Source organism: Panthera leo, chromosome F3 (assembly GCF_018350215.1).
Source record: "Panthera leo isolate Ple1 chromosome F3, P.leo_Ple1_pat1.1, whole genome shotgun sequence".
NCBI lineage: Eukaryota > Metazoa > Chordata > Mammalia > Carnivora > Felidae > Panthera > Panthera leo.
This window is the reverse complement of record NC_056696.1, coordinates 15151591-15172675: the sequence shown is the minus strand read 5'-3', so window position 1 is coordinate 15172675 and position 21085 is coordinate 15151591. Positions and strand designations below refer to the sequence as shown.

General features: G+C 41.0%; 2 protein-coding genes across 11 annotated transcripts in view; both read right to left on the bottom strand.

Moving 5' to 3' along the window:
* The window catches only part of CF3H1orf105 (chromosome F3 C1orf105 homolog), a 55845-nt gene extending 47357 nt beyond the window's left edge, over positions 1-8488 (bottom strand). Inside the window, exon 1 of one of the 6 annotated variants that reach the window (XM_042924867.1) lies at positions 8183-8488. In XM_042924867.1, coding sequence (XP_042780801.1) covers positions 8183-8203 — 21 coding nt within the window. In that variant the 5' untranslated portion in view covers positions 8204-8488. The remainder of the gene's footprint in view (positions 1-8182) is intronic. The other 5 variants (XM_042924869.1, XM_042924865.1, XM_042924868.1 and 2 more) reach the window with 5 other exon arrangements.
* Positions 8489-11267: 2779 nt separating this feature from the next.
* DNM3 (dynamin 3) overlaps positions 11268-21085 on the bottom strand; it is a 571670-nt gene continuing 561852 nt past the window's right edge. For 3 of the 5 annotated variants that reach the window (XM_042924859.1, XM_042924860.1, XM_042924861.1), the window contains one exon: positions 15048-21071. In XM_042924859.1, coding sequence (XP_042780793.1) covers positions 21002-21071 — 70 coding nt within the window. In that variant the 3' untranslated portion in view covers positions 15048-21001. Of the gene's footprint in view, positions 11446-15047; positions 21072-21085 lie in introns of those variants that run through there. The other 2 variants (XM_042924852.1, XM_042924855.1) reach the window with 2 other exon arrangements.

The following is a 21085-nucleotide window of genomic DNA, read 5'->3' as shown; positions in this document are numbered from 1 at the left end:
GAGTGGGGCTGCCAACTCAATTCAGGTGGAAAGATGGTGAGAAGGATAGTCCAACCAGAGTGAACAGTATGTTCAAAGTGCACGGGGACCTGATTTATCCTGGCAGTGGACAGAAGCACAGGATAGATGGGCTGCAGGGAGAGGGTATGGGGTCTGAGAGTGCTGAGTACTTTGAATTCTCGTATCCTGTAGTCAGTGTCAATGTAAATTGAGGTTTTGAAAAGGGAGACAAGATTTCCACCACACACACTTTCATGAGTGTGTATCTCTCTATGTATGTGCATATATATGTATATATATAAATACAATTCTGGCACCAGTTTTCGGGCTGAGCCTGGGGAGCTCTGTGGCAATAGTGAAGAGGGAACGTCTGGACTAAGGGTGTGAGGCCGATGGGTGTGGAGATGAGAGGCCTGATTAGAGAGGCTGTCAGAGAACTTGGTAGACTCATGTTGGGAAATGGAAGGGACTGGAGGATGACCGGCTGCTGCCTTGAGTGGATTTGTGTACCGTGAAAAGACAGAAGTGAGAACAGGTTTGGAGGTGAAGTAGATAAGAAAATAAGAATGGGACACATAAAGTTTGAGGTGCCTGAGATGGTACACTCAGGCTAAGTGTTCCAATTGTAGTATCTGGAGGACGTTGGTTCTAAATTCCGGGCGTAATCTGGAAGGGTATTGAGATCTAAACAGAATCTAGTGCTTTTGCACTTGGAATTCTTTGTACAGAATTGGTTGCCTCATAACCAGGAATATAGTGGAATTAGAAATGGATCACAGAAAGATAATTAAAAAATCAAAATGGTAAGAACCAAAGTGAAAGACTGGCCCTATGAAAACAGATTAGAGAATAGAACACCACAGCCCGGAAGAAGGCTCAACAGAGATACAACATCATCACCTATAAAACTATAAAGGGTCGAAGTGAATCTTGATTTGTTTACCAAGTCATGAGTTACAAAAGACACCCTTTGAAATTTGAGCAAGGCAAGTTTAAGACAAATGAAAATACAATTTTATACACTTTCTGCAGTAACTCCAAGAAGTTTCACAGACCGAGAATGTAAGTGGATTCCAAAAAGTTTTGGGGTAAAATGCAAATAAAAAAGCCATAAATATTTTGTAAGAAAATGTTAAGAAACTCCAAGCTTTTAAGTGGTACTAAGAGCTCACTGCGGGATGATGAGGCTTACTTATGGCACGCTGCTTTGAGTTACTGCTGGCGGCATAGGGAGGCAGGCCTAGATAATGATTGGTATGACCTGTGTGACAGTTGTTGGGAAAGTTACTCATCACTTAAGTAACGTGATGCGGTCAGTATCTGAAATTTAAACAACACAAAGTGTGCAAGCAGAATGTTAATGATTTAGACTTTTAGAGAATACTATGATGTGTGTGTGGGAAGGGAAGGGGGAAATGGAAGGAAAAGGCATTACAGTAGCATTGGAATTAAAATCCCAAACAAAATCTCGTTTGTGTAGGAAACTGTCAGCCCTCCTCACTCTGCACCCCTTCCTCCCGGCTCTGCTTCCTGTCAATCTTCCTTTCAGTAGATATGCTGGACAGTGGGTGGTGGTGGTAAGTGAGGGCAAAGAAGGAGGAATGGGGAGGCAGCTTTGCCTGTCCTTCCAAAATGGTGCCAGGGATTGTAGTTGGGAATGGAAGGGATCAGGGAGAGGTAGAGCTGTAGAGCAGCAGGTGTGCTTTGTTTTGTGGCCTGATGTGGCTTCTGGGTGATTGGCAGGCAGCTAGAAGGCTGTGCAGGGATCTGAGGACAGCAGCACATTGGTTCTGTGTGGTGGCCAGATTGGTGTCAGTGGGATGCCTGCATGCTGTGTCGGTACTATAAACTTTTGAGTGAGGCTTTGGGCAGCTGGCTTAAATTGTGGATATGAGAATCCATGCTGAGCATTTTCAAGGAAGCATGGAGCCATTAAACATCTTCTAAGCCAAAGGCCCAAGGTCAAGAAAAACAAAAGCCAGCAGAGGGCATCAGTCACACAATTTTACAATATTTCAAACCCATCGAACGCAGGGAAACAGGGCTGGAACACAGTGCCGTCCTGTGGAAGTTATCGATACTCCTTTTTGTGATGAAATTCAGCAAAGTCTTGGAATTCTTGATGAGTTGTGGTTTGAGAAATAACCACACCGTTTGAAGTCCCCATAAATTCAGGACACAAATAGCACATTGGGATTTGATAAATTATAATTGCTACATTTTCAAGCACCCAGTGTGTACCAGGCACTGTGTTAGGCACTTTATATACACTATCTTATTTACTTCTTATAACAATCCTGTAATTCAGGTATTATTTTCATTTTACAGTTGAGGTGACTGAGACTCATAGTGAGTCAGGAACTTGCCTCATGCTGTATTGCCAGTTTGGGCTGATGGTTTGCTTTTCTGACAGCCGAACTGGATCCAGGGCCAAAGGCTAACTGGTAAGCAGTTGCTTTTAATGCTTTCTCATATCCCTCATTATCTCTTTTATCCCTTATTCCTACCCCCAACATCTAGCAAAATATTTATTGTCCACCCAGGCTGATCTCTAGTCTCTACCATTCACATTTTATGATGTTTGGCCTCAGGAATTCATTCAGCAAATATTCATTGAGCACTAACTATAGGACATAGTGTTCCATATATTTGAAATATGTCTATGAACAAAGTGGACAAAGTTCTTTGACCTAGTAGAGCTTACCTTCTAGCAGGAGGAGACAGACAACATAAGTGGAAGTAAACGCTATGGGAAAAAAGAAAGTAGCAATGATATTAAATAAGGGGGTCAGGGTAGGTCTCATGGAAAAAGGAGCATTTGACCAAAGACTTGAAGGAGGTAAATGAATAATCCAGATTTCCCAGGGGGAAACCATTCTAGGCAGAGGCAAGAGCTGCTGTAAAAGTCCAAGCAGAAGACCCCAAACTGCCTGGCATGTTTGGGGTGTCGCAAGAAGTGGCTGAAGTGACCAAGGAGAACAGAAGATGAGGCCAAAGAGGTCATGTGGGAGCTGGATCATGTGTGACATTACAGGCTATTAGAAGGACTCTGGCTTTTACTCTGAGATGGGAGCCATTAGAGGGGCTTGGAGAAAAAGAGGGGCATGATTTGACATACCCTTTGAAAGGCTCATTGTAGTTGCTGTGGGGCAAGACCAGAGCAGAAAAAAGCATTCAGAAAAAGAAAGAAAGAAAGAAAGAAAGAAAGAAAGAAAGAAAGAAAGAAAGAAAGAGAAAGAAAGAAAGAAAGAGAAAAAAAAAAAGCATTCAGAAGCTCTTGTGATAATCCAAGCAGGGAATGATGGTGTTCAGAACAGAGTGATAGCAGAAGTGGTGGAAAATAGTCACATTCTGGATATAATTTGAGAGTTTAGTCAAGGGCTTCTTGACATATCAGACGTGGGATATGAAAACAAGAGAAGAATCACAAATGACTCTTCAGGGTTTTGGCCTGAGCAAATTGAAAGATAGAGATGCCATCAATTGAGTTGGGTGCAAAGGGGATATAGGTGGAGATTTGGGGGAAGAAAATCAGTTTGAGGCATATAGGCTATGAAACGCTTTGTGGATATCCGGGCTGAAATGTTGAGCAGGGGGTCAGAGAGGGGAGTTAAGATTTTAGGAGCAATGTATGGGATGGGAATGTAAATTTGGTAATCACTGGTATTTAAATGGTATGAGACTGGATGAGATCATCCAAGAAGTTGATATAAACCAAGAGGACGGAGAACTCCAAATTAAAAGGTTGGAGAGAAGAAGAAGCAAAAAGATTTGGAAGGCACAGCCATTGAGGCAGGAGGAAAATCAAGAGTTGGGAGTTCTGGGAACCAAGTGCAGAGGACTCGGGATGGGGGGGAGGTGGTCAACTGTGATCAGATGAAAATCTGGTAAATCAGGGGAGCCTGGGTGCTTCAGTTGGTTAAGCGTCTGACTCTTGATTTCGACTCAGGTCACGATACCACAGTTCGTGAGATTGAGCCCTGCGTTCGCATTTGTGGGTTCTCTCTCTCCCTCTCAGCTCCTCTTCCTCTTGTGTTCTTTCTCTCAAAATAAATAAATAAAAAAAGAAAGAAAATCTGGTAAATCAAGTAAGATAAGGGCTGAGAATTTACAGTTGGATTCAGCGAGGAAGCAGCCATTGGTATCCTCGAACAGTTTTTGGTGGAGTGGGGGGCATAAGAACCTATTTCGGGTGGGGTTAAGTGAGAAAGGAGAAGGAGAGTTGCAGAGGCAAGTATAGGCAACTTTCTGGAAGTTTTGCTTCAAAGGGGAGCCAGGAAACCAGACAGAAATTGAAAGCAAGAGGTGAGGACAAGAAACTTTGTTTCTGGGGGAAAGACCGGGGAAATGATACCATGTTTGTAGGCTGATGGAAGTGAAACAACAGGAAGTAGTAGTTGATGTGGGAAAGGTAGGATTACGAGTGAGCATTTGAGAGGAGAAGGGGTCTAGTGCACCAGTTGGGGGGCTGGCTTCAGACAGAGGACAAGATAGTTACTATGGTAACAGGTGGGCGGCAGAGTACATAAGATACAGACGCTTGTGGAAGGGTGGCTGCTAAGTGGGTAGAGGAGGTGATGGGGATTTCCAGAAGTTCTTTTCTGAGTGCTTCAATTTTCCTAAGAAGTAGGAGACAGAATCAGCTGAGAGTGAGAACGAGGGATGAAATGATGGGGGAGTGAGGAGAGAGAAGGTAGGAAATAGTTTAGTACTTCGGGGCAGTGAATGAACTAGGGATGGCTAGTGTCATTGCTCAGCAGGATTAAAGGCTCACTTGAGCATGGAGATCATGACTTTAAAGTGAAACCAGTTAGGGTGTTGTGTGTGTTTTCCAGACCATGTGCAAACCAGAGTGGATGGAGAGTTGAATGTCTCTGGGGTGGTGGTTTTATCAAATTGAGAGAAGGACAAGGGAGAAAAGTATATGTGCATGGGCATGATTATAACGATTGACTGTGGCATTTTAGTTGGGTAAGAAGGAGAGTGAACCTTAACAGGGGCGAAGGACAGGGAGAGGAGGGACGGGGAAGGTCGATGAATTGGAGGTTCAAGCAGCTAGAAGGATAGGAAGTGAAGATCAGAGAATAAAGACAAGGTTTTAACTTTGGGAGTGAGTAGCTGAGGTAGAGTGAAGGACAATATCAGTGGAGAAATTAAGACCAAGAGAAAAGGCGGGATGGATGGGGTGGGATGTTGCAAGGATAATTTACACACATGTGAAATCCCCAAGAATGAAGACAGGAAGAGTACTGGAGACAGTGGCAGGGCAACAGGAGTTAAAATCGTCAGGGAATCGGGGAAAGCGAACTAGGGGCTGGTGGGTCAGAGGAAGAGTGAAGGGTAGTATGTGCGATAGTCTGATGCCATGAGGTTCAAAGCTGAGGGTTTTAGGGAGGAGGGAGGAAGATGGTGAAAGAAAAAGTGGACAACAGGAGTGCCTACCCCACTCGGGTTCAGCAGTGTGAGGGGCTGTGGGAGACGAGAGGGCTGCAGGGGGAGCCGTGCCCTGAGAAGAGATTCTGGTTGTGTTAGAGCAAGGAGATGGAAGGCACATCCACACAACAGGTTGAAGATACAGGGGATTTTGCTGACCATGGCAAGCAGATTACACAGGGCACGGTGTAAGGGTTTCCGAAGTTGAGGAGGGCGGGAGGCCAGCACAGGATGGGTGTGTACGGAACTGTGTTGAGAGTGCTGGGGAGGGGGGTGACCTGGCCGTCTTGGAAGACTGACGTAGGCTGGGTAAAGGACCCATAATGAGAGTCCTCGTGGGTTCAAGACAGATGGTGTGGAGAATGCATGTGTTGGGGGTGGGGGCTCCTGTTTACCTTGAATGGGGTGCGGTCTTAGCGCACAGCCTTCCTCATGTCATCGTGAATATGTTAGTATTGCTTGCTAATGGAATTAATGTGCAAATTCTCCAGGTAATGGCACATTTTAGCAAGAGCCTTTTGGCGGTAATGACACGAACCTCCTGAGAACTGGGTCAACTTCCGACGGTGGGGCAGTGCCATTTGTAGTGTTCTAGAAAGTTTGATTTTGGGGCGCCTGGGTGGCTCAGTCGGTTAAGCGGCCGACTTCGGCTCAGGTCACGATCTCGCGGTCCGTGGGTTCGAGCCCCGCGTCGGGCTCTGGGCTGATGGCTCAGAGCCTGGAGCCTGCTTCCTATTCTGTGTCTCCCTCTCTCTGACCCTCCCCTGTTCATGCTCTGTCTCTCCCTGTCTCAAAAATAAATAAAACGTTAAAAAAAAAAAATTAAAAAAAAAAAAGTAAATTTGATTTTGGGTAAAGTGAGCAGAGCGTAGATGAGAGCCAGAGTTTGATCAAGGTCCTGTGGACAGTCGGGCCTGAGGAGGCACCCTGTTGTGACCACGGGGAGGGCTCTGGACAGCTGAGCAGCGGGGCAGAGGCGGAGCAGAAACCACTGAACACCTGTAGGAGCAGCTAGCTTCCACCAGGCTCATGCTTCTGGCCGGTGTTTTTTTTTTTTGCCAGCTCACAGGTGTGATTAATGGTGGTTTGTTTACCTTGGGAGACCACAGCAATCACCAACCAAACCAAAATACCATTTCCTTCCCAGATATATCACTGTGATTGACGAGGGATCCCCCAGAGATGAGGTAGTTAGGAAGCATCTGTTTCCCAAATGCCCGGCATCTGCTCAGCACCAGGGGCCTGGGACCACCGTGGTGCCCCTCACTCCCATCAGGTGACACAGGGGCAAAAGTGCCCGGGGAAGGGGCTCACACGGGCAAGTGGTTTTTCCTGCCACCATGTGGCACCAATTGGCACCTGGGTTCAAATGACACCCAGGATCAGCCTGAGGTCCTGTGCCCTACACAGACTCGCTCTACAATCCCTTGACCATATGTTGCCGGGACAATGGAACGGATTGATTTTGCCAATGCCGAGGTCGACGGAAACTGTGGTCCCTCGGGTCCCCGTAAAAAGCTGGCTCGGTGGCTGCCTCTGCTTTCCCAAGCTCTGCGGGCTCCCTGGTCCCCACTCCGGGCCGGCCCTGTGGCCTTGTGCGGAGCCCAAGTAACATTTGGACTCTGCTCACTGAGAACACTGTGGGCCTCCCACTCTTTGTAAATTGCAAAATAAACAGATCTTCAGGCCCCGGGTGGCTTTTGTGTATGCAAGCTGAGAGTATTTTTGTCTTTAAAAGAGAAAAAGGCGGCAGGCAGAAGGAGCTGTCTCCTTGGCTCTGACTTGCTCTCGATGCCTTCTGAAACGCACCCGCAGCAGAGATAGGAGCTGGGAGAAGATACAGACCCGAAGAGCCAGAACGCCTGGTTTTTCAAGTGTCATATGAAGCTTCAAAAATATACTTTGTTAGCAACTGTTTTGAGAGAGAAAACCCACATCAGTGTCTTCCCCATTACTGTCTTGAGGATCCTTAAGTCTCATTGACGCCCCTGGGAGTTTGCTAAGGCTTTGTTTGCTCTCTGCCTGCCCAGGGCTCTTGTTCCTGAGGTTCACTGACGATGTAGACTGGGGCTAGAAATCGGGATCTGGTATAAAGTACTGTGAAATTCGATTTGATTAGAAACAGTACGGGAGTAGCAGATTAGTCTCGGCTCATCCCACAGCCAGCCATCTAATCCGCTTCAATAGTATCTTATAGTATAATAAACCAAAACTGTGGGTCTAGTATGCTGGCTAACATGTCCTGTAAACGGGGGCGTCTGGTAGTGAAGTGTCACCAGCTCCATTTGATTTATGCAGATTGAGACGCTGTAGCATTATAAAGGGATACAGAAGTTCCTATTTTTTTTTTTTTTTCAGCAATCTTTATCTTCCGGTGGGTGAGGTTCATGTTTTTAAAACAGACTCGCAGTTGTAAAGGTTTACTTCAGAATCTCATGGAGCTGGATGAGAGACCCCAGTATCAGTTGAGGGTTTTATTTTTTTTTAATCCTACTTCATGCCGAGTTATGAAACAGATGTTAAAACAATTTTCAAACTCTGTGTTAAAAGAGGATCAAAATGTATCCTGCTCCAAGCCCACCGAAAGTATCCGTGTCTGTAAAGGAAGAGTAGACGTTATTTCGTCATCTCCTTTTGGCTTCTAGTGTCAAGGCCATTTGGTGAAATACCCCTCCGTGTATATGTGGTCTGCATTTATTTACCAGTGAAACTCCCCAAGGGAAGGATTGGAAGTTTTATTTTTTCCTACCTTCAGTTCTCTTTTCTCCATCTCTCAGATGTCCTGGATTCTTCTAGCTGGAGACTGGGGGGACCTCCCTCACTGCTTCCAGTAAGGGTGCTGCCTTCTGATTCTAAAGCCTTTCTGTCAGAAGCCAAGGCAAAGGGCACGGACTACTTCAGTTTCAATTCCACTGGCCTCTCCTCAGCCAACACTTAGAAATGAAAACTTTGGTTTCTGATTGGCCGAAATGAGTTCTGTTGTTCCTTTCTTTGTCAGAGGTCAGAGTCACCATGTTCTGGAATGTTAGCTTGCACTGGATAATTTCGGTTCTAGAACCTAAGTGGCTTCTTCAGCACTGAAGTCAGTAACAGTTCTCCCTGGGAAAATGACTCACATTTTCTCCTGTCATAGCATCATGCAGTAATAGCTTACTGCTATTTTGTAAGCTGCTTTTATCCTGTTACTTCGCTGGGTGCTCCCAGACCACTTAATAGGACACTATTATGAATCCAAGGAATGTTTGACACATAAATATTGGGACGAGAACATTTAAGAGATGGTATGTTTGTAAAAGGTAAAACGTTTTCTCATGATGATCCCGAGTTATGTTCAACTCTGAAGAACGCAGTACTTTTTAAACCCTATCAAATATTGAGGGTGGTGGTGGGGGCCGGGAGAGTTGGGGAAGGGTACATCATGAAACACAGAAACACTAAGGATAGTAAATAAATATGAACAAACCTTACCACAGTTTAATGTTACTGCAGGCTGCTTCTGCCCCCAGCCCTACCCTCCACTCACCCCCTTTTTTCTTGCCTATTCAATGTGAGGAAGGGACTGCACTTTTGTTGAGACTGTGCAAGATTCCTAGGGAATCATTTTATTCTGTAATTTGGGTTTTCCTTTCTCATTGTTCATCAGGTCAACTTAAGCTTTAAACATCTAAACTGTGTAACACTGTACATAAAAGTAAGATCATGTTTAGGACAAAGTGGAAAAGTACCAAATAACCTAAAAAAGATGAATTGGTGAAAAACCTTCCCGTTGCCAACCTCTTTTTTGTTTGTTTGAGGAGGTGATATGAAATAATCAGGGAACATTGTCTCTGTTGGGATGGGGATGCTGGCCAATATTATTTAAAAACTCAAATGGCTGGGCTGGAGGTGGAGGCTGGAGTGGAGGCAAGGCCAAGGGCTGCACACACTGTGCTTCATTCTGCAGCAACCCAGTCACCCCCAGGAATACTTGAGCCTCAGTTGATTCCCTGCGTGGGGGCCTTGGAAGTTTCTTAGTTGCCAGTGCTTCTAACTCACAGTCACTGGACCTGGCGTATCAGTAAAAATTGATGGAATGTGCTTTGTGCAATTTTAATCAGAGAAACTAGTTTCGCATTTTTGAGTGGAGCGCATCGTGCTTATAAAAGATTTTCACGGTCCAGAGGGAGAGCACTGTGAGTGAGGGGTCTCCATTTTCTAACTGGAGGGTCCTGTCCACATCTACTTTGCCTGTCCTCGCTGGGGCCTGCCTAGGTCAGACACAAAGTACACGGAAACCCCCATTCCTGACGAACAATTTTTTACTTTCCTATCCTGCATTTTTCTGTCTTAATATGGTAAAGTGAGACATCTACAGAAGTGATCTCACCTAGTAGGAGATAGTTGTAAATTGTAATTTAGATCATATAAATCTTCGAAGAGAAAATTCTGAATTAAATCTTAAATCTTTTTTTAAAATCTGAGATCACAAATTTGGCAGATGTATTTATTACCTTAATAACAAACACTTTATTTGGATAATTTTTTTTTAATGTAGCTTAAAATTTCAGTGTTGGAATCACTATTTGAGGATTAATATATAAAAAAAGTTCTGTTCCTCCAAACTCATACAGATTCCATTCTTCCAGTACTTTACTGACACATTAAGAAATCTTTCTTCTCAAGGTGGCAACATTTCCTTGCACTTTTATTCTGAAGAATATATTTTTTCCCTGAATTTGCTGACTAGAATGTTTGAGATTTTTGTGCTTCAGACCTATAAAATTTTCCATGATCTTACATAATTTATCTCCTACAAAGAGTGTTTAGAAAAATAATAAAAACAGGAAAAAATGTTTTGGTGAATAACAATTATTAATGAGATACCTGGAGGCAGGTTGCAATTATGTCTTCTGTGTCTTTTCTAGATTTCTAGAAGTTTTACTTCATTTTTTCGCACTTAAAAAAAATACAGTATAGTTAGCATACAGTGTTGTATTAATTTCAGATGTACAATATAGTGATTCAACAATTCTCTACCTTACTCGGTTGCTCATCACAAGTGCGTTCCTCAATCCCCATCCCATATTTCACCCACCGCCTGCCCACCTCCCCTCTGGTAACCACCAGTTTGCTCTTTAGAGTTAAGAGTTGGTTTCTTGGTTTGTCTTTTTTCTTTGTCCATTTGTTGTGTTTCTTAAATTCCACACGAGTGAAATCATATGGTATTTGTCTTCCTCTGACTTATTTCACTTAGCATCATACCCTCTAGGTCCATCCATGTTGTCGCAAATGGCAAGATGTCCTTCTTTGCTATGGCTGAGTAATATTCCATAGTATGTATGTATATACCATATTTCTTTATCTGTTAACGGACACTTGGGCTGCTTCCATAGTTTGGCTATTGTAAATACTGCTACAATAAACAGGGGTGCATATATCTTTTCAAATTAGTGTCTTCATATTCTTTAGGTAGATATTCAGTAGTGCAATCACTGGGTCATAGGGCAGTTCTATGTTTAGCCTTTTAAGGAACCTCCATACTTTTTCCACAGTGGCTGCACCAGTTTGCATTCCCACCAACAGTGCACAAGGGTTCCTTCTTCTCCACATCCTCGCCAACACTTGTGTCTATCTTTTCATGCTTTCATTGGACAGACATTTCAATTGAAGATAATTATTCTCCACCAAATAGCATCTTAAATAACCATGCTTTAAGAACTTAAACATAAGTATTTTTCAGTTTAAGTTCCTTACAAAATCAAACTACATATTTTCACCTTACCTGGTTTTAGTTGAAAATTATTTTCATCTGGGTCTTCTTTAGAAAATGAAACAGAACACATTTCATTTTTATATAGAATACACTTTGTTTTTATTATAGACATGGATCAAAAATAAAAGTTTTTATGTACATATGACATGTAGTGCAAATGAAAGGCTTTTAAATACCACAGATAGATATGTTGTTGGAAACAAAAGGAGATGAATCATGGGGGTTAGGATGGTCGTCCTGGAACGGCAGGAGGGGGTCGCCTAGTGAAAACAAAACAAAACAAAACAAAATAACAACAACAACAACAAACAGATGCAGAGGAAGAAAACAATGTTTAAATTAAAAAGAAATCCAAATAAGAGCATGCAAAATTATCCCACAAAAGTCAAATTCAAGTCAGACAAAAAACATGCAGACGTGCAGGGGAAATGAGAAAACACCACACGGCAAAGTTCGCGGTTCCCAGGACTTTTCCTGGCTCTTGACATTGTGCTAGGTATGAAACATTTGAGCCCACCCCCAAATCTGATGATTTTGTACCATGGGATGATAAACCCATGCAATCATATTCAGGAAAACTGGAAATAGTACCAGAGCCAAATACCTTTATAACCTTGAGTATTTTGTTTCTGAGCCCTGATTTTGTGACATTTGGTTCCTTCTAAAGATTTCGGTAAATGTTATAACATCTCCATAGGGAGAGCAGAGTTGGTATAGAAATACGATAGGTAAAAAAAAAAAAAAAAAAAAAAAAAAATTTTTAAGATGAGGGAAATTAGAAGGAGTCACAAGATCAAATGAGCCATGTAATCATAATGCAGAAAATGTCAGGGGTTGAACTTGTAAATAAGAATCTGCTCCCGGTGAATATCCTGGTATGATAGCCTTTCCAGGCGAAGGGAAACTACAAGGCTGGGCCTGGTCCATGGGACCCTGGGATTCCATCTCAGAGTTGTATACAACTGAAGTTCTGATTTATTCTGAACTGGGTCCAGGGTAAATGAGATGGAGTTTGCCAGATCTTTCTCCATATCCCTAGCCTGACTTGCATCTTGTCAGGCCTGCGGTTGTGAAATAAGGATCCAGAGTTGTGCTTCATTTTGACATCAGCCTCTCTGGATGATTTGCTGCTAGAAAGTAAACTCTACGTTGCACTGAACAGCCCTGTAAGTAGGAAAACAGCAGGCCAAATGAAACTTTCCCACTGGTTTCCAGCAGAAATCTGTACTTTAATTTTCTCTTTCTAACCAAATTGGTAATGAACTCAACATTCCGGCAAGTCATGGACCTGTGAGGTGAGCTCCGTACCCTACCCGCTGTGGGACTTCTCTCTGGCTATTCATCCAGGTGTCGGACAACACGCACACTTCCCTCTTACTCTCATAAGACTTCAGTGAGTGGAGCAATGAATTCTACAAAAAACAAAAACAAAAACAAAAACTTCTTTTTCATCTCCTATGAAATGTTAATGGAGCAAAACTGTTCTATTTCTGAGCAGTGGTAAAAAATCTTACCTTCCCTGAAGTCTGAGACCAATTTTTCTTTGGTCCAATTTAAGCGGGCTACGCTAAGGAGGCCTCTCATCCATTTAAATGATGAAGAACTTGTTTTTGGTAACCTTTCAACTGCGGGGGGTCTGCAAGCCTTTAGCTTTAGAGATCCAGGTAATGGGTATCCCTGGTGTTTTCATGAAGAAAGTGTAATTAAATTCCTGTCAGGCTCAATGAGATTTATCACCCGCCCAGCAAACAGAAACTATTTTTGAGTTCCGAAGGGGCTTTAGAACACTTTAATTACCTCAGCAGGGTGGGGAGGTGAGCCATTAACCTGAACAGCAAGTCCATAGTGCTCAAGAGCCATTCTGTTAACATATGCCAAAGCACTTTCCTGTTTGAGCTCGTTTGGTGTTCTAATCCAGAAACAGGATCAGAAACTCTATGTCTTGGAATATATTTCACCTGACAGCTAGGATGTTGGCTTCCAACATCAGAGTGGCATTTATTCCCTCAGGCAGCTCCTTTCTTTTCCTCTTTACTTTCCAGGACCAACTTCCCTCTCATTGCCAAAAATGCACTGTCAATGATGACAGATGCGGTGGCTCAGTGAGTTCTATCACGGATCGTGGCGGTTTGGGTTTTCACTACCTTTCCAGAATTGTCTATATTACTTACACAATGCTGAAGGGCCTGAAGGCAAGCGCTGAACGTATTTGGGCTTTTTATATGAAGAGCTTTAAACATAGTACCTCATACTGCTGCTGCTTCTGACATGGACGTTCGAATACTGAATTGGAACACGGAGCTGAAATACTGCATAGCTAACAAATTTTAAAGGTCAACATGCTACTAGTCACCATACAAGCAAATCTGCTTGAGATTGTAGTCTCAGGTTATACTTTACGTTTTCTGAAAAATAACTTCAAAGAATTGAAGGAACAGGAGGGTAAGGAGGCAGGAAAGTATGTATGAAACATGGGCATAATTCATATATGAAAGACTCAATTATCAAGAAGAGTGATGAATTACCCACATCCTCTTGGATCCACCTACCTCAACCCTACAATCCTTTCCTAGGGTGACATTCCTCTGGCGGGGTTCCTGGGAAGGTCTTAATGACTTTTTTCATTTCTGTTACAATCTCACCAAACATTCTCTGCTTGCTTTCTTTGCCTGTCATTTAGATAAACCTCATATCTGAGATCAGTGGGTGAGTCTGAAGCCTTGGGAAAGTAAGACAGGAAAGTCAAGAAGGACAGCCATTCCTATTTTTCTTTAATCTTTAATTTTAAATCAACCTGGATCCATTCCTTTATAAGAATATAATGGGGTAATGTAATTAATTTAAAGGAGCTCTTTTTTGGAGAGTGAAAGAGAAAAAAAAGCTGATATGGAAAGTTAGCTGCGTCCTCCACAGGCTTACCAAGACTTGTTCCATGTATGTCTCCAATCTGCCTTCACGCCTCCTGATCTGATGGGACCTTCCTCTTTGGGTCCAGTGTACTGCTCTGACCAAGTCCAGAAAGGTGGTCATGGGTTGGGAACTCTGGTTGCTCTTACATTTGATTTTACCACCTGACTTTGTGTTAGTGACAGTCTGTACTGGACTAATCTCACTCAGTGCCTTTTCTCTCTCACCTAAAGCCCCTGAAACAGTCCTCACAACACTAGTCCTGTGAGGTGCTTTATGAACAAAGCATTGATGGTCAGATAAGCCTGAGAAACCTGTAGACACTGACACTCTTAGAGATTCACAATGCAATCTGATACTAAAGCTTCTGTAAAATCTTAGTAAAGAAACATTTAATTTTTAATCATCATTTCCCAAGTATATTTAACCAAGAAACCCTTGTGTTTGTGTAATGCCTACTAAAATCCCACGGAATGAACTTTGGGAAGCTCTGAATTAAGACTGTAGTTTTAGTCAACATCTCTTGTATGTACTCTAATTATTAGGCTGCCACAGTGTCAAAGAACATCAACAAACGGTCTTAAAAGTGGCAATGCCAGGTATGTGTTGAAATACTAGGAAGTAGGGTATGAGATCCATCCAACCCAAATACCAGATAGGTTTCTCAGTATGAAATTTAAAGATTCTGCTAATAAGCAGAAAAACAATCTTGAAAACTGAGGAGTTATTTACACTGATGCCAGAGCTATTTAAAAAATTTTTTTTTTTAACATTTATTCACCTTTGAGGGACAGAGAGAGACAGAGCAGGAGCAGGGGAGGGACAGAGAGAGAGGGAGACACAGAATCAGAAGCAGACTCCAGGCCCTGAGCTGTCAGCACAGAGCCCGACATGGGGCTTGATCCCATGAATTGCGAGACCACGATCTGAACCAAAGTCGGACACTTAACTGACTGAGCCACCCAGGCGCCCCTGTGCCAGAGCTATTTTAAGACTACAAATGGTAATTTGCCAAATAGTTACCAAATAAGTAGTTCGCTAAATCAGGTCCTTTGGTTTTGATAATTTCCAGTTAGAAATGATTCGGAATAAAGAATCATGCAGTAACACACACACACACACACACACACACACACCACAAGTGTACAGCATGATTCTCATCCTCTCTTTTCCAGTAAAGAGTTTCCTTTGAAGGCACTAATGTCTCCATTCATGCAAGATGTACAGATATGAAAAAGAAATTACAACAGGAAAGCATGAATTAATACAACAGCTTTTGCAATTCATCTTTTCACAATGAATGTATCCTGAACACAGAGAGGAAATAAACCAACATTCCTCTTCTCCCATTCCCTTCTTGTCTTCTGTTTTTGGGCGGATGGTTCAATCTGGGACTATGTACGTTGATACAGGACATATCATCAAAACTCTGTAACAAAGAGTCTCTATGCTCTGGAAACTGAAGATGAGGATGAGTTTAGTAACTACTGTTTAGTACTCTCCTATTCCATTTTCTTAATATTAAGGAAACTTAAGGGGTAACTTCTCCTCTCAATGCCCAATGAATAAACAATGGAGGCCAACTGTTGAGTCAAGAGCTCATTTTTTTTTCTGGTAAGAAATGCCTTCTGTGGATCTAACATTTGGGCAGAATATTTTCTTTCCTTCTGCATCCCAGGGTTTTTCATGAACATTTCCTTTTGATTAGCAAAATAAGATGGTGCCTCTTGTCAACGGTCACATTGCATCCTCCAACTGTCTAAGCCTTGTGTCCTTTTTTAACCTAGTTCAACACTGACTTTGAATCAGAAATAAAATGTCTCCTACTCTCCTGCCTTTGATTTGTCCAATTTGCTCTCTTTAAAAATCTTGTCCTTCCCCAAATTACTGACAGTAATGCCAAATGCTATTCTCCATTTTGTTAATTTTGGGCCAATTTGACCAAAAGGGTTATAAGTATTTAGAAGCCTCACATTTTACTGATTTGCATGGATATGACTCAAATATATTATACAAGAATGAGGAAGGGGGGAGTCCTTCAAATGTTATCATTTATTTCAGGTTCAGAAATAACAGCTTCACATTTTCACAACAGGTACATATGACCTTCAAGAATGATACAGGCTTGAGAAACTTGCTTCAAAAATTCCATTCACAGAGTCCATCCATATATCAGCATTAAGAAATCCTGAAAGTGCCAAGAAGACAGTGGAAAGTATTCTGGCTCAAATTAATTAAAGAATCAGTAGAGAAGGTTAAGATTTTGCTTCTATACACTGCTTCTTCATAAAAAAGCAAAAGAGGAATTTGATTCAGAAGAGGGAGAGAAAAGAAACAGACAAGCAAAACAAAGGCTATACATAGGAAATTAAACATACATCAAGTAATGGTGAAATTTCTGGACAAGAATAATAATTTTTTTTTTTATCAAACAGGCAGCAGACAATGCAAGAGGTTGACAAGTAATTTTTACCATAATTTTTAAAACATTACACAATGAGCAAAGTTTAAGGAATTCCAAGGGTAAAAATTAAAAAAAAAAAAAAAAATGAATGCCTTGAGCTGAGCCATGTGTGAAACTCCAGACCAGAGAGGTGAGAAGTCTCACCAGTATACCAGTATGAACAGGTCTTACGACAAACAGGAGACTCTTGTTTGAGTTCCCTCTCTCTTGCTCTCATACATATGCACATTCTTACACATATATACAGATAGCAAAGCATATACTACGTATGTTTCAAAATATTCTTCAAGTTTCACGATACAGAGCACCACGCAATTTTAAGCATACCAACTAGACAGGATGACTTAAGATTATCTAGAAGACATATTTGAGCTTTTAAGAAAGGAATGAGTGATCTAGCAAACTAATTATCGTTTCTCTACAATCATCTAGTTTTATTCACATTAAACTCTGAGCTCACAGGTAGCACTCTTGGTGGAATGATTTAAAACACTAGGCTTGAGTCTCATATATTATCTCCTTTCACTGGGTTCCTCAGTTCAGAGACCTACTATTTAGGCTTTATTTTCAGTGGTAAGGACATTACTGTCAATTTCAAATACTTATCTCGTTTACCAAATGAGAAATGTTTACCTGAAAGAGGGGGTGGATGACCTATCTCTGAAGTATTAACTTCTTCCCTGCATTTCTAGAAAATTTACTCAGAAAAGTCCATTATTTTTATTATATTGCTGTCCCTCCACTTTATTTTTTGACATTTACTATAGAGAAAAAAATGACTGTGTAGACCAATTTAGCTTTTTTTAAGGTTCAGCTCAGCAATCCAAGAATAAATTTATAATTTCAATCAGACTTTAAAAGTGGGTTTCCAGATCTTACACTGCATTTGGCAAAAGTAATTCCTTCTTAGATAGCAGTGCTGTGGACTTAGGTCCAAATGTCTGTGGATATTACTCTACCGTGTTATCACAGTAATTCTGAGCTTTGTGCCTCTCCTGGACAAAATTTTGTAGACCTCATGTATGTTATCACAGTTATATGAACCGCTGTCATCACATATTACGGCAGACCCTCCAAAGCGAGCTCTTATATTAACACAGTTTAAAAAATATATTCGTACCCACACACACAAAGCACGTGTACACATATTTACACCCATACATAGCATATATACACAATGCACAAACAACCACACACATGCTTGTGGCATTTTAACAAGTGCTCTTAAACCTACCCACCCAAAGGGGCACAAGACACATGTACTTACAGAAGTGAATCTACCATGTATATACTGTACACACAGAGACACATGCATAGAAAATACGTTTGTACACAGAAAACATCAACATTTATCACATACTGGTATTAGGTCCCATTTCATATTTGAGAATTATGGCTACAGTCTATACTAAAAAGTCATAAAATTAATCTACATGACTACTTTTCAATTCTAAGTTTAGAAGGCGTACAGTTATATCACAGGAACTGGTTTCCTTAGAATGTTTTGGAATAGAACAAGTTTGTATCTGAACAGGTAGGCAATTTGCTAATAACAGACCCTACTTGCTCTTCTGTGTTATAAATGACAGCTAAGATTAATATTCAGAAGAGTAATCTTGGTAGACGACTTCTGGAAATGCAATATATCTGTCCTAAATCAATACTATTTCAATAATCTGTCCACAATTGAGTAAACGGTTATTCCAATGAGTCAATAAGCATGCAATGTTTAGCGTGTGACAAGAAGTGATAGACCTATCAAACAAACATACACAGTTTACTTTTCCAAATCCTAAAAATACTGTTATGTTTTATCTGATTATGCTAGGCATCTACTGTGTAGACAACATCAGAGCAATCAGGAGGAAGCTACACAAAAGATGAGGGGTGCTACGGAAAACTCTCAGAAAGCTCATTAGGCTACATTCCCACCTTAAGGCCTGGTATCAGTGCACTTTCCCCACCTCTTAGAGCTTCCGACTTCATTCACACTGACATCTCCTTTTAGCAGGATGCAAACCTTGGGGACATGGTATTCATACTAATTGTATGACACAGTACTGCAGCAAACTGAAAGTATTCTCCAACATGACTTCTGAAATTCCAAGGGAAGCTGGGTTCTGTTAGAAATAACTCACAAGTAAAAGAACAAAAATGTGCCTACAAAGAGAGACAATTGGGACAGTGAAACTGTAGGATTATAATCTGGGAGCAAAAGCCAAAGGCGACAAATGCCATTGTTTATGACTATATAAGATCAGTGGAAAGAAACTTGGAAAAACATCTCCAATTTTCTTTGACATGGTTTGTGCTGATCTAAGAACACACCAGTGGTTATCCACAATATTTTCCTTTAACAGAAGGAAATTTTTGAAATACAGCAAAATGCAAAACCACATTTAGCACAAAGCCAAACCCTGAAGTATATAATCCGTTAGCTGCCTATTTTAGAGAATTCAAAGGAAGAAGCAAAGGAAATCCTAAAAAGAGGGAATTTTATGAAAAGACCTCACTGTAGATAATTTGTTTTACTGTGGACATTTACTTAACACATTTCCATTTAGCTGCAGCTATTTTAAAAATACATTATGTATCTTGCACATCTGTTCCATTCACAAAAGAGTTAAAGAGTTAAGATTTTTTTCAAAAGAGAAAAAAAAAGATGTCAGAAGATTTAGGGTGGTGTTCTTTATACAATCACTTGCAACTTAAAAGTTGAAATGTTCTTTTTGTAAATCTTGTATTCTCTGATTTTTCCCTATTGTAAGTGGGCTAGCTGTAACCCTTTAGAATAACCTCAGAACAATGCCATTCAACTTGGCAAGTTCTCTTTTTAATAATGGTTGAAAGTTTTTACTTCATAGTTTATGGGTGTCTGCTTTGGGTATAAACTCCACAGGAAATTAAAGTTAAGTTAACATACAAATCATGTTTGCTGCTTTCAAAGGGAGACATTTCAGTTGGTGAAATCTGATTTACTTCTGTAGAATATGAAATAGTGTCATGGGACGCCACTATTCAGTGAGTACTTGCTCTGCTGTCTGGGAACAGTTAGCAGACAGAATTCCACTTGGCTTCTGGCTGTTTCCTACATGCTAATCATCTGGTCCTACATGGTCCAAAACTCAGCCTCAAGACTGAACTATTAACCCCCAAGCTAAACTGATTTTGTAAATTTTAGAAATGTTATTAGCATTTGCCAAGTTGCTTTAGATTTCAATGTCTTAATACCATTTAAAAAAATTTTTTTTTAGAATGACTGGTATAGAGACTCTGAAGTTGTACAACTGTAAAAGTGTGAGCTCTGCTCTTAAACCATGGCATCTCTTACTAAATGACTTCTATTTTCATTCTAGGGCTCCCTTTAAAAATGGTTATCCCAGATAACCATATCTCAAGATCTATTGAGAAAGCCTAGAATGGATAGGAAGTTACATTAAACAGGTTTTAAAAGTAGGATAAATTCTTACACGGGGGAATTACAAATTAGTATGGAAAGAGAAATTTTTGCTCCAACCAAGTAAATAAATAAACAAACTGGAGTTAGTGTCAAAGTGTAGTTAGCCATGCCTAAAATGAGATCAGTACAAAAATTAAATATTTTCCATGTCAACCTTCACTGTAATCTATAAAGAGGTGAATATATTAGTGAATGAAGAAATTACATATTTCCAGACACTTCTAGAGATGTGAAATTTTGCTTCTTCCTTGAACTCTGAAACTAGCCAAATCTACTCACTGACTACCAAAAAATTAAGCTTCGATTCACTGTTGAATATGCTTCTAGCATGAAGCAAAACACAGTGGTATGAGGAAAAGCTCTCTAGAGCAAGCAATGCATTAACTTTTCCTTTGCAAACTACCTTGTGCTTCTGGAAAAGTTTTATTCTTAAGGAGTCCTAATTAAAAAAAAAAACAAACAAACAACACTTCCTAGCAGTCCTATGAAATAAAGCAAAAGGAAAGAGGATAGATCTATAATGGGTAATTATAGAGTAGGAGGAAACATTAATAATAGACAACATAATTTTTGTCAGCCAAACAGAATGTGGGAAAATAAGTATGTATGGCTTAGGTCTAAGCCCACCATCTCATAGCTCTTAAGAATTATACTTAATGGGCTACCTGGTGGATAACCTGGGAACTTGTCCAAAGCAATTTCGATATATGCCAGGGTAGGCAAATGGTCTCCCACTACTGGGCTGCTATACAAACCTACCCTTGGTCAATATACGACATATAAAGCCTCGAAGGGTTAGCAGTTTTCAAGAGTCAAACTCCAAAGGTCCGATACACCATGAGCAAAGAAGATGAGCAATAATGCATTAGTAAAACTGGTTACTTGCCTACTGATGTCCACACATGCGACTACTCATGATTTACTGATCAAATATGTTGCTTTCGCATAATTCATTAGTAATTAATTGCCATGCCAGACACTTCATTTAGTCTAACAGGGAGGATTCTAGTGGACGGATTATAGTGGGACGAGTTGGTGATGGGGGTGGTCTCCGGCTAGAAAGAGAGAA